General features: G+C 45.8%; 1 protein-coding gene across 10 annotated transcripts in view; it reads right to left on the bottom strand.

Annotated features, from left to right (window-relative positions):
• DLGAP4 (DLG associated protein 4) overlaps positions 1 to 14,111 on the bottom strand; it is a 1,951,934-nt gene that overhangs the window by 75,450 nt on the left and 1,862,373 nt on the right. For all 10 annotated transcript variants that reach the window (XM_069652304.1, XM_069652305.1, XM_069652307.1 and 7 more), the window contains one exon: positions 691 to 779. In XM_069652304.1, the coding sequence (XP_069508405.1) occupies positions 691 to 779 (89 nt within the window). The remainder of the gene's footprint in view (positions 1 to 690; positions 780 to 14,111) is intronic.

Genomic DNA, 14,111 nt, shown 5'->3' on the forward strand with positions numbered 1-14,111 from the left:
TCTAACCAAATAAGTAGGATCCTCCAAACAACCGCCTTGTATTGTTCCCCTTGAAGGCAAAAGCAGAGTACCTGCTTACACCAAACAGGTGCACTGCTAAAGAAAACCAATGGAAGAATGACCGTATGACCGATTTGGTAACAGCATCACAAAGTTAGCGGGAGTAGGAGACATACAACTCATTTTAAGTTCCTTTTCAGGAAACGCCTTACACGAGGTGTTTTAGAGTAGTGCAGCAGTAGTTTCCTGGGTGGCAGAAAGAATGCTCCTTTGCCATTCCATGGAACTTCGAATACCTCTTCCATCCCTTTCCTGTGGGGTATCCTCCAAGTAGCAGTCCTAGGCCACTCCTCCTCAGCATGTACATGGCCAACCTAGGTAAACTAATTTAATTTGTTGGCTTCCACTACCACCTTTTCTCCCTTTTCCTCCACCAACTCCACGGGATTTTGAACACATCACTAACTGCCTCTCTGCCATTCGCCACAGTTTGGCTGCATGTTGTCCGATGCTTAACCATCCCCATCACATTAAGAGCACTTCCCAAAGTTCCTTGGCGTATTGTCCTATGGTAAAGTGTAGCCCAGTTAAACTCTTCCTGTGAAATACTCTTCCTACAGTGCAAGTGACATTGTGTCCCGAGATGGCCCCACGAACACAAGAAGAAAGATTGGATGGAAGATCACTTACCGCCACCCGTCCTCCACCTGAACGCCAATCGATTGGAACGTGGCTGGCGGTGGCAGCTCTGGGATTGCCACTGCCTGAATGCAGTCAACCTAAAAAGAAAGCGAGAGTCAGAAATGCAAGGTATCCAGCATTAAAACACAAATAATCTATAGCTGCAATATAGTGAGTGAAACTATTGGTTAATGAATTGCGAACTAAGGGGATTTTGATAAAGCTATGAACGCCCCCTTCCCCCTCCCTTAATCGCTTACGTCAATAAGCACCATGGTTGTACAAAGATTTGTTATGGACCACGAGGACAATAACACGATTTTAGCAATACGCTTGTGTTTCGTTTATTTGTGCATCTAATTAAACTAATGACGGACACTCTAATCTCAGCCTGGCCCTATATTGTAAACACGAAATAAGTCCACAACAGTGCCAGAAAAAAAAAAGCTAATTGGCAATAGTGACGGGGACATTTGTCTGCCCACTCAGACAGCCGTCACCTTCGGAACATGCACTCCCCTCTAAATGCATGCCCAAAACACACGCTACGAGACCAATTATAATCAGATGCCTGCCTAAAGGTGGTGGTGTACTCGGCTAACGGAGGAGGTAGACATGTTTTTCAAGCACATGCCGCTCACTTGCCTTTGCTGCGCTGGCTGCCACAGCATGAAATCCCAGTTTACGGTTTCATCAGCCTAGAACAATGCATACTTGCTGAGGTGAACACAATGACCCTGGCATGATATTAGTACTGCTTTACATCACAAGCACATAAAATAGAAGGCATGCTAGAGGGAAGTTAGAGGGCTTAAGTCCTGAACTGTGGCTCTGACATTAGCCCTCTATCCCTTGGTTCATCCTGAAATGGTCAGACTTTTACCCAAGACATTATTCCGATCCCACCAAGTGCACAATGCGAGTTGGGGTCCCAAAAGGACCACAAGCCTCTCAAGGTGGGGTTTACAACAAGTACTGTTTTTCTAGGCTAGTAAACTAAGACAGAGGCCACAGCAGCCAACAGCACATCTGGAGAGTATTTGAATGGGATACATAGGATTAAGGACTGACGCCACATCCTGAGTCTTTACCCAGGAAACTTTGAATGTGGAGATCCTCAATAAGTGGGTGGTCAACAGTCGATTGAAAGGAGGCAGGATTTATTTTGGATGCTGGGTTTGCATTGAGCTTCTAAAACTCCAACACAACAGAGGAATCTGCATCAGATAGCGCCAAGAGGCCTCGTGGTAAGCATGATACATTGAGCCAATCCTGGTTTTTCGCATGCTTTTTCCCCCATTGTAATTATGGGCCTACAAGTCACAGCATGCAAAGTTAAAAGTCTGCACTGGGTCAAGGTGTAGCGCACTACATGCAGCCACTTTGCAGATATGGAGCCTTTGTCAATCACTCAGAGGAGTACTGAAGTACAAAGGACTGAAGCAATCTGCACCCGAGGATTACCTGTGCAGACTGCTGCAGCACAATCCACTGAAGATTGCTTGGAAGGTGAAACGCAGCAATGCGCTGCGCGTCTTAGACTTCTATACTGGCCAGAGAACCAGGAGCAGCACTCCTGCCGATTGTCCCTGCGATAAGTTGAAAGTTTCCAAGATACCCCTGCTCCGCAAACAAGCCTGCTTTTTGCCTTGCACAGCACATTATGAAGAAGCGAGACACTAGACGGAGGGTGAGCAGCCAGCAGCCTAAATTTCGAAAACGGATGCAGGTTTGAGTGTATTTACGAAGACTTCTGGGGGTTAGAGCAACTCCAGGCTCACCAGATGTGCATAGTTGGGCCATCTGCACTGCCTGGGTACCCGATCTGCAGGGTCGTCTAACAGACAACTGCACCATACCTAGCATCAGACCACCCTCGTCTCTACCCCTGCGACATCAACTCTATAGACTCAATTTCTGCACTGAACCTTTTTCCTCACGAGAATCCTTGTTGCTCAACTAGCGACGTGCTATGATCGCATTGACCTTGAACTTCCAAAACCATCTTAACAGTTTTCGTTTACTTTCAAATAACCGTCAATGCTTGCCTAGTGTCTTTACATCGCTACAATTACTTCTACAGGAGAGATTTGGTCCCTTTAGAAAAAACACTGTCTTGGAAAATCCCACTCCTAACTTTGTCAACTCTGGTACCTGGTGGCCCAGATTGACCGTTAACTCTTCCCAGTGACTTTCAATTGGCAGCCACACTCAAGTCTTTAATAATGCAAAATGTATAGTTTCTCAACTGTATTTTCGAATTTCTTTCTCCTGCAGCGCAAATAAAGTATACATTGTGTTGGTATTCCCTTGTTGTAGGTTAAAAAGTGTTTACCGCACCTTTAATCCCCAGTTTCACATCCTGATAGCACTCTGTTGGCTGCTTTGCCACATTAACAACTAGAAAAGTCAGGCTGACCGGAAGGGTAGTATTTTCTAATCCATTGAGCACAATCCAGGCCACATTACTTCTTCCATTGAATTGTGCCCACTCAAGCGGGTCTACAGCCCCATATTCCCTCATCATACCTTACCACAGGAGAAATAGCCTTTTTCAGATCAGTTTGGACAAAAGGGCAGCCCAGCACTGAAATGCTAGTCAATACTCCTTTGAGCAGAATTACCACCAGCATCCACAGGACCGCAGACCAGTTTGCTTTGCTGGGCACATTCAGTGCGGCGTGACTGTAGTACTTCATTCATCTCTACAGACACACAAAGCAAGGGGTCCACATCAGGAGTACCCTTGCAAAAGAGGGCGACACCTCAAATGCTTTACCAGACTTGGACAAAGCACAGTCGCCCTGCCACTGAGAACCAACAAGACTATTTAACCTTCTGTGGGATGATGCCAACTCTAATGGGCAACATCTAATAATCAACATCTAATATCAAACATCTGGGCTATTTGTACTCTTGTTCAGAGTAGCAATGCCTAGAACTCGGGAGGGTCACTCGGAGGAAACAGGCTTGCCTTGGAAGCAAGACGATGCAGAGCAACCAAGATTCGATCCCCAGGTCCGTGCTTAGAAGCCTCTGGCTATTAAGCGCGTTATAAATAACCCATCATATATCATAACTCCATTAATTGACTGTTCCTCAGTAGAAGAGCTTCCACATTTTCAGACTGGCAACAACCGTGTTGCCTAGTTATGGGTAGACTCTCCTGCCCTTGTGTTCAGTGTGTGAAAGAAGAACCCTCCAGGCAACCAATAAGTACCCTTTTTCATCTTTTGAAGGGGGCAAGAGGGTGAGAATAGGCTTGCATGGTGGGACAACTTTAAAACATCCTTAATACTATGCTTAGGTGACAACAGATGTATATCGAATTATCCAAAAAAAGGCACATGCTCAGACTTTTGTGACAACTGCTCACTCATTATCCCCTATGAGAAGTTGCATATTTCTTGACCCCAAATGGTCAAAATATGTAACTGCTTGCCTTGCTCCAAAAACAAATCCCTACACTTAGCCTAATCTTCTCCCTCTCCCCCAATTACCTTACTGTGGTCCTTATTTAGCCCCCTGTACTTCATCGCTCCACCCAGAGTCCATCACCCACTGCACCATCCTCTACCATCCCTGTTACCCTAGCCCTCTGCCACCCCCCACCCACATTACAACCAACCACCACCATGCAGTTCCTCTCCCCGCCCCTGCCAACCTTTTAGTATACCCCACCATGTATCCGCCTTCTAGGTTGGGGGTCCCTGCTCGTCAGCAAGTGGTTGAGGAGTTGGACAGGCCGTACTGTTTAAAGGGTCTACCAGTCGAAACTGGCGATCACTTGCTAACTATCAGTTGTGTCCTCGAACAGTTATGTTCGAGCAATGGAACTAAAACCATGACAGCCATGACCAACAAGGAACCCAACAATTGTGGTGACCGCGACCAGCAACAAGCAATCACAAAGCACATAGTTGTGGTCTTAGTCTTAAGAAGGTAGTGCCATCATATGCCATGTGCAGCCTCAAAGGCCCAGAAAGTGTCATTATATGTCAGGTAAAGCTATCCCCATCTACAGACAGCACATGCCCAGCTGTGGGACCTACAATAAGAGAAAGGCTTCAATGAATGCTGATGCCACAGTGCTGCTAAATGGTCGTTACGTAACAAGACCAGAGAAGACATCTGTACAGATATATAAACTCTCACTGCACAAATTGGTCCATTTGCACCAAAAGAGGCCTCCAGCAAGATCAGACGCCTAAACATAGCCGTGGCCATCATGTACCAAAAACCACCTCCTTTGCTAAATGAAATCTCCATTTATAAAATCTTAGAATAATCTGTCACAGAGTATAGAATGAGAAGAATATGGATGAGGATGACCGCCACACGAGTTGGAGATGAGGAAAGGAGATGGGATGTATAGATGGAGATTAACAGCCGTATTATAACTGGAAAAGCAAATTGGGTCAGTAGGCGAGGCCGGCACAACATTTTATTTTGGTTACATTTTGGAGATGGAGATAGGGGTGGAAGCGTTACACCGTACTGGAGCCTGCACAACAAATCTAACCTCCTAGGGGTTTTTGAAACCTTGGTACAGCTAATGTTATCTTATATGGCATTTGTGTGGCCCGAAGCACTGTGGGGATGAAAGCCCTTCTGAAGACCGTAGTCAGAAATGTGAGGTGAAGAAAGGCTTTCGAAAACGCGCATGTTCATTTTTATTGCATTTTCAGACAGCACGTAGGTAGGGAGTGGCTAGGTCCCTAATAGCAGCCCACAGCTCTCAGGTGAGAGCGGGTGCCTAACAAATTGTCATGGGAGTAGGAGTCAAGAGTTAGGGTATGAAAAGCTGTACCGAATTGTGTGGGCTTAGCTGTATTCTATTAGAGGTGATGCGTTTGGGTGGGTGCAGTTGAGCAGTGTTTTTTGCAGATTTAGGAGGTGGGTGATCCACACCGGTCACGCTCAAGGCAGGCAATAAGTGTGGCAAGCACAACAGAGGTGAAGTTCACAACTGCAAAATGTCACCAGGAGTAATGTAGGAGGACTACATGCGGGCGTGAATGCAGAAATCCCACTGGCACCGGGCTACAAATAAGGTACATTGGGCTACCAATTCAGTAAAATGGCTTCACCCTTGGTAAAGCCAAAAGTTAAGTATAGCTGCCACCAACCTATTCCCTAAAACCTGTTAGGGGAATAAAATCACCCCCAACACAACAATGGGGAGCCTACTAGGTACCCCATGTACTCAGTTTACCTTAAGATACATGGTATTGAGTCGCCCCTAAGTACAAGGTAATGGCAGGGATTCTTCAGTAGAAGTCCCTCCGGCTACCAAAAATAAGGCAATGAACAAAAAACTCAATTACAACAAAAATAAAAAGGCAGGGTTGGAAATTCGGACTTAATTTCCCATTTCTAATGGAAATTATAGTTTTAGGAATGAAGGAAAGTATGCACTCTCAGGGAAAGCTGCGTAAGGTTCCTTTCAACAGCTAACCTACATCTTTCTCACCATTCTGGCAGATGTACTGCGACCATAAAACCAGTCTTCCAGGAGAAGTAGTCAAGGTTGCAAGAGGAGGTCATAGGTTTGAAGAGCTTCCCTCAAGGAAATACGAATTCAAGTCCCGTTGAGGGGAACGATTTCTAATCTATCCCGGGAGGATAGCTCAGGGGCAACGTGCACGCCCTGGAAACAAGGTTCGATCCGCGGGTCCGCACTCTGAAACACCTGTGTATCAAGCGTGTTATAAAAATGCAACTAAGACATATTCCCGTAACAGCGCCTCAATGCCCCCGGGCTGTGTGACCGCTATAACAAGTGCAAATTAAATAAATGGGATCAAGGGATTGAGTGGAATGTATCGGACCACTTCCAGGGATCAACCTGGCACAGTATTTTGGGCCCCCTTCACCTCATCATACTTTGCCTCCACTCTTCCGCTCATCCACAATTTTGTTGGTCCAGTACAATGCTATTTAATGAGCTTACCTAATGGTTAGAATAGAGCCTTCTTGATGACTAATACCACTCCAAGATTACATTAAGAAGGGTCCTCAAACATCACGGACCTTCCACTAAAATCCAGCATGCACTTACCCACTACACAGACACCACAATCCGCAAAAGGCACTCTGCCTCATTCATAGATTAGTTTGTGGAACTAAACGTCCTTATTGTATTATGCAGAACTCACTGCAGTGGCCTCAGGAGTCGACACATTCTATAATGGACTGCTCCCAACTCAGGAAAGATTACCATAAATTCACATTTCCCAGAATCACAATCTACTGCACTCAGGAATTTTGATGCTATATGACTACATTTCCCATTATGCACTTTTCGCAAAGGAGAACACCGTCCAGGGTTACAAACTCTTTAGTCTGCTCAGCCTTGATACAAGCCTATCCATACTGGCTCACATTGCTTGAAGCTTACTAGTGAGTGGGAGATGTTAGGAGCTGGATAGGGACTTTACGACATACGAGGAGAGGCAAACGGCTTGTAGGCGTTTGGTTATTTGCCCACCCACTGACGGCCCATGGCCATGTTACTCCCTATGGCCCTTCCCACCCAGTTCCTCCCCTTCCCCACCCAAAACAACTCCTCATTGAAAGCCTTACTATCAAACGTTTCACTCAAAGTGCCTGCCAGTATTTTTTCACAGTTAATACCTGAATTGGAGTTGTAAACTCGCTACTGGTGTAATAAAACAGTCTCAACCAGGTTTTCCTTCAGCTGCACTCCCGAGTGTCCTTTACTGAATTCCCGTTAAAAACATGCATTGGCAAAGCCAACCATTCTGGCTTGTGTGCAAGTATTCGCATTTGTCCAGCACGGATGCCCAGGTACTCGCTCCATTTTGCACCTGCTACTATCAATGGCCAGGAAATAACACTACGGCTGTGCCTGGAAAGCACCTTTCCCCATGCTGACACAAAAGCCCAAACTATTGGCATTGACAATGCAGTTTTGGAGGTGCACTGACTCGGTCTAAGAGGTACATCAGCTAAACTCGCTAGAACCAGCTTTCTAAAGATGTTTCATGTAGGGAATGATTAGCAATCCAGCCGCGTTTGCTCCTTTGCCTTCTGGATCTTGTCGTTCTTTTCTCATTAAAAAGTAGACAACGCACAGGAAACAGTTGGCCCAACATGGTACAACGTGGGTGCTCTGGAGAACATGTGTCGTAGCGTCTGGATTGTACAGTGTGTGTGTTCTGGAGGAGCAACGCCTAGCGCTGCTGTTCCTCGCCAAGACTAATTGTGTGATCCCCGAAAAAACATGTACTCTCCCTGTACTTCGATTTCAATATATACCAGAATTCTGAAACGCTTCGAACCAAACGAAGCATCAGGATTTAAACACAGTAGCAGAAGTGAGAATGTACAGTTGCTCGTCTCATTTGGCAGAGTCTTAAAGCCAGTATATGGAAGTTTGCTTTACAGAAGACCGTGGCAGGGGTACTTTTGACAAACCGCTGCAGCAGTAATTTGGCACAGTATCAAAGATCCCATATAACGCTGCTTCTCATGCTTCACACAGTCCAGACCTTCCCTCTATTCTGGAATGCAGTGGCTCTCAACTAGACCCAGATGAGGCAGGTATAGTCCAACTAGCTCTGCGCTTTTCTAAGGAATCTAGGAAATGTCGTACTGGGGTTAGGACTGAAAAATCAAAACTACAACAACCAGAAATAACATTCCAACAGGACAAATGGCTACACCTGACCAACATCAGTCTAGATGATAAATTAGATTATGTCGTTTTGCTCCTTTAACACAACACATTCCAGATCACTTACAGAATGCAGACAAAGCAGTATTGGGGTAACGAATGCACACAGACATCCATCGGGTGGCATTCTGGTACTTAAGTACAGTAAATCTACAGATCCTAGATATAACAATTTGAAAGAGCAAACAATGTGTGCAGATTCTGTGATTTTCCATCGTTCAAAGCAAATGTATTGTCCAACAACAATTAAATACAAATACACTTACAGCTAACCTTATTTATGCAACCTAAAAAGCATAAGAAAGGAAGCACAAAGAAAACCATGTCAATTAAAGTTTGAAATAGGAAACTTTTCCTTGGTCGTCCCTGTGTGGTTTTTGAAGGCACACTCTGAATGGGATTACAGTTTTGTGGAGTCACAAAAGATCTCAGCTAATCAAGCAATTACCTACCTGCCAACATCATTAAGCAACATAACATGCACAAATGCAACACTTTAAGCACTTTCTCCTGCCAATGTAAACACACTGTACTATTTTTCATCTTACATGGATCCTAACAGCCCAAAAGTGGTCGTAATTGTTCTAGTCCAGCATGCAAAACACGGCCAGTAAACACGGTCAAACGTATGGGATTGGGCAGCTGGCTACTAAATAAAATTGAGCCAGAGTGGTATATTGCATTGCTGCCTATACTAAAAGAAGCAAGAACGTAAAGAAAAAAAATAACGTGATTGGATGATGTACTATCATTTGGCACGAACAACGCAGAGTGTTACTATATTTTGCCTGTTAAATCTGACAAATGCACTACAAAGTACTATGCAGTTTTACCTTTGTTTGCCAAGTGCGAGTTATTCCGCAACTCCAGGTTATGAATGTTCACTATGGTGCTTGCTTTGGTTTTACTAGAATGGATCGACAGATGTAATATCCAGCCAGCAGATGACAAGGACCAAGCAAGGATTTTAGAAGAGTAAACATATCAAAATAGGCCGTTTCTGGACAGCAAAAACACAAAACTAAACCAAAACCAAAAAAAAGTGCATGCCCTACTGCACAGGGGAGCAATATTGCTTTATTATAGACTATAAAAAGCCCTCAACCCCTAGCCTAAAGAGTTAAGACAGCCTAGGGAATCTGAGTAGCTTTAGAAAAAACCACTTCAAAATGGCAGAAGACCGACCATGCTGGCTTCAAGAGAACACTGCCTCAAGCAGTCAACCAGACACTAGAATAAAACACTCAGTCCTAGAGTAGCCCTGGTCAAGAATCAAAGGGTCTGGCGAACTGCCACAAAATAGATACTGATCTGGACATTCTTACTGGATCCAGTGATTTAAGATTGCTGCTTCAACCTAATTCTGGAAACCTTTGGAAGTGCAGGATCCATTTCCCATAATGTAGTGTACCTCAGCAGGTAGCATCTTTGAAGATCCGAAAAAACGTTTCTCCCTGTCCCTCGCCAGGCGCTGACCTTAAACGCACAATGCAACAGGGGGCTCAGTTGCCGTGTTTGTTCGTGTCAATTAGTGAACCAAGGGACCATGGGCTACCTCAGGGAAGGGAGGAGGTGGCCAGCCACGACAGCGAGGAGTTGTTTCCTTTCACTTTTGAATCCACAGGAACATTTTCATGGATGGAGACCACGCAGCACACAATGAAAAATGAGTGCACTCTGCCATCATGGATTGCTTTTTGCTCAGATTTACCATGTTTAGGTCTGGCTGAAGGGGGGGGGAAGAAAAAAAAGCAGCAGAGGGAACCGGAGAAAAGCTGATAAGAGAAAGGTACACAGCGAAATCCATTAAACAAATCTCGACCAATCAAATAGCTCTCAAATCCATTAAACTAAAATTAGATGGGCGGGAGCAGTTTTTGCAAACTGCACGACGGAAAGACTCCTGTGCAGACTTAATCTATAGCCATTAAAATGCTGAGTGCACAGAGAAAAGAATGAATAGCACAGCACGTCCGGCGCGTGTGCCGGTTGTCTACCAAGGGAGAGGCTGCGGATGGATGCAGCCGGCGATCCGAAAGCAGCAGAGGGCACAGCTGTCAAGCATTTAAGCGGCTCGTTCACCGAGAAAAGACAAGGCACGGGGCCTTTGCTCGAACATTAGCAATGTGCAACGCTTGCGTGTTTAGGTTGCAATTAGCCTGATCCGGACAAAACCTGGAAAAAAGTTTCCTGAAATCTCGGGAAGATTAATGTTCAGTGACCACCTGTGTTATCAGCAGACGAGGGGCAGACGGATCTTGGGGGGGGGGGGGGTGGAAATCGATTAGCGAGAGACCGTGCTGCCAATGGGCAATTAGAATTTAAGCAGAGCAATAATTTTGAACTTGTCCGCTAGCTGCACAGGTTACCTTCAAGAGGTGGTAGCCCCTGAAAAGTGGCGGGAGCAAGGACAACCCTAGCATTGCAGCTTGGGAGAAGAGTTTTTTTTTATCTTCCACAAACACAAACCTGGAAGAGTGGCATTTATTGGATGCCAACACAATTTACACCCAAAAATATATATATATTTTTTTAAAAACCTGCCTTAACACCCATCTAAAACCACTGCCTTCAACTGCATTGAGAGGGGGTGGAGGAAGGAATAGGACATTAGTGTGTTGCAATTCAATGTACATGCATACATTGTACACTCCATTGCAATATATGCGTATATTTAGGACAGAACCACTTCTCCCTCATTCTCCCCTGTCCTCGAGGTATTCCTGCGGGATAATAGCTGGGCTGCGACTACAGTAGTGCATGTGTGCTTTGGTCTGCAAGTGTAAAACGAAGCATATTTTGAAAGCGATGATACCGAAAAGCAAGTTCTCCTGCCCAAATATACTTTGCTGGTCGCAGGCAGAAGACGTTAGGGTGTGGAGATAAGGAGCACACGTTTGAATGCTACTAGATTCTATACTTTTGGGACTGCGGTACTCATTCAAAAACGTAAGCTCCCTTAACGTCTAGGTCGCTTTCCTGGCAGAGTCACCCACAGTCTCTGGGTTTAAATATCAAGCAGACAACTTTCCTTGGGGCGGTGCCGTTGGAGAACACAAAACAAAACGTGTGGGCACCAATCTAGCCAAAACAGGTTATCAAATGAACTGCTTGCACCAAAGCCATGCGTCACAGCTTGTGGTCTACAGACGGAGCCAGGGTGTGTGGCGTTTATTTATTTATTTTTTATTATTATTATTAATATTATTATTATTTTTTTTTTTTTTTTACACACACAGTGAGGAAGCAGCTTGTGCGGGCGAGACCAGGCAGAATGTGACAAGGGACTAGAGGCTGGAGTAGCAGAATGTGGTTATCTGCATCTGGTGTGCAAGCGCCGGGTGCTGATTAGGTCATGCATGGGCTGCTGTACGAGTGAATAAAACATGCCTGCCCAACTGCATTTTCCACCGGTGACAGTTTGGCTCTGCGAGGACGTGTGAAGAGGAATAAATGCCGTTGAATCGGCTGTGTGGAGTCAGCATCCATGGTCATAGATCAGGGCAATATTTGGGAAATGGGGTACCGGGGCAAAATATAGCAAACGGTTACCATTTCTTAGCATACAATGGGCAAAACTGCTAGATGGCCTGAGAGCACGAGTGTAAAGACTGGAGGGGGGTGGGGGCTGTACTTCTGCTCTCTATATGGTAGAGGGGAGGCACAGAGGACTCCAGCCAAGATGATCCATTATTGGTAACGTAGTCGAGCAATCAAGGCCTAGCTTCTCAGGAGGTGATGCAGGCTGGTTCTTAAGTACAGTGTAGTCCCCAAGCCCCCACAAAGGAATTTCCCCAAACTATTAGTTAAAATACAGTCTTTATATAATTGTGTACATAACCGTGTACTAAATCACAATAACTCACTTTGTGCTCAGTAAATCTATAATGACAAATATCTACAGTTTCTAAGTGGTACCACAATTATTATTAGATTTCATTAAAGTGCATCAACTGTACTCTGGTTAAATGTCACAAATCAATTAATAAAGGTAACCAACAATAGACATAGGAGGAAAGCAGTTGGTTAGAACAATTGGCAGAATACTGGCCCCTACCAACCTGGGCAACCTGTAAAATAAAAATATGCTACAAGCCCAGTCCATATGCTGTTCTATAAGTCTTATTTCTCTCTATAATGTTTCTACCAACCCAAAGTACCTGAAATAGCATAGTTCGACGACGAGGCGTCGACGGATCCTTCTTGAGCCACTCCCTTTAAAAGCAGGAGCCACGGATCGTCGAGATCCCTCGAAGGAAGTGAACTCTGCGTTGAGGCGGCAGCTTTGTTCCCAGGATGCTCGTCGACAACGGAGCATAGGCGTCCTGCAAGGAAGAGGCATGCGGGGCACCTTGATGTCGATCGATCAGGACCGCAAAGAGTTTGTGAAGAACTGTGGCCCAGCGAGGGCGTCGAGTCGTCTGGAGTCTCTACGGTCGTTGGGTGCCGGGAAACCCACCGGCGGATGCTCATCGGCGCGTTGACGGCCTGGCCTTCTCCGGCGGGATAAGGCGGGCGGGTCTGTGAATCAAAAGTCTTAGGCAAAGGAGCATTCGGCTCCGGTCGTCGTCAGCACAGCGTCAAGCGGTCCCCTCTTCCGGGCAACACGGCTTCTTCGACGGGCATCCAGCGGTTACAGCAAACCTGCGAACCCTGGTCGACAACGGAAAGAAAGTCCTTTACTGGTCTTCGTTCTCCTCGGCGGTCCCAGTCTCCGGTCGGCAGCCTTTCGAGGGTCTGACTTCCAGGGAGCTTCGGCGAAGGTTAGCAGTGCTTGATGGTCCCTCGGAGCACGGGAAGAGGGCGCCTAACCAGGTCAGCACCTGTCAAATTCAGCATGGAGCTGCCGTCTACCCATGCCCTGCTCTGTGGGCCACACACAGGTGCCCAAAAACACACTAGGGGCACAGGGTTGCACCCCCACTCATGGGTGCCATAAGGGAATCCCATGGGTCTGTACACCAAACCAAAAACACGACGAGCTGCACTGCCAGGAGTCCCACATGGACTCCTGGGCAGAAAACAATAGAGAACAGAAATGAAAAAGGACTACAAGACAAGGACAGGGAGGCCCTGTCCCGCCAATGCATTTCCAGCATCACAATGAGCATATGTTGCAGAACAGTTGGCAACATAGTTTAAGAACCCTGAAACACAATGGTAAAAGCAGGCACATAGTGAAATTATTTGGCAAATTATGGCAATGCCTGGCAAACGGTGCAAGTTCCAAAGCATAAAGCAGTAAAAGCGGAGGCACACAATGAGAGTACTTGTGCACATATCCAATTGGTACATACTGCCTTCAAATATACAATGCATTGTCCCGGGCCATCCCCTGCAGTCACTGCGAGGCATTGGAGCACAGTATTCCTGTCGATATTCTGATAAGGGGTTGTAAAACTCTATACAAAGTACCCTTGTGGCCTGGCCACAGTGATGAATGTAGGTGATGTCATGACTGAGGTCATCTGTGACATATTTAAGGACAATGTTGAGGAGGATTCTCCTAACCCTGTGTCTGGGGCATTCTGTCACTTTCCTAAATTGAAGCGAACAGATTGTTTTAAGTGTGCAAAAGAACAGTAGCACTAGAGGATGCAGCCTGAGAGCAGAGCTCCAGCCCCCGCCACCTGCAGCTGGTAATTTGCAATTTCTTTCATAACATGGCGAGCAGCAGATCAGGACAATCTTGCACTAACTCTTTCAAAATCCAAAGACTTTCGGCGATTTG

The sequence above is a fragment of the Ambystoma mexicanum genome, chromosome 3p (genome assembly GCF_040938575.1).
Source record: "Ambystoma mexicanum isolate Mex_15411 chromosome 3p, UKY_AmexF1_1, whole genome shotgun sequence".
NCBI lineage: Eukaryota > Metazoa > Chordata > Amphibia > Caudata > Ambystomatidae > Ambystoma > Ambystoma mexicanum.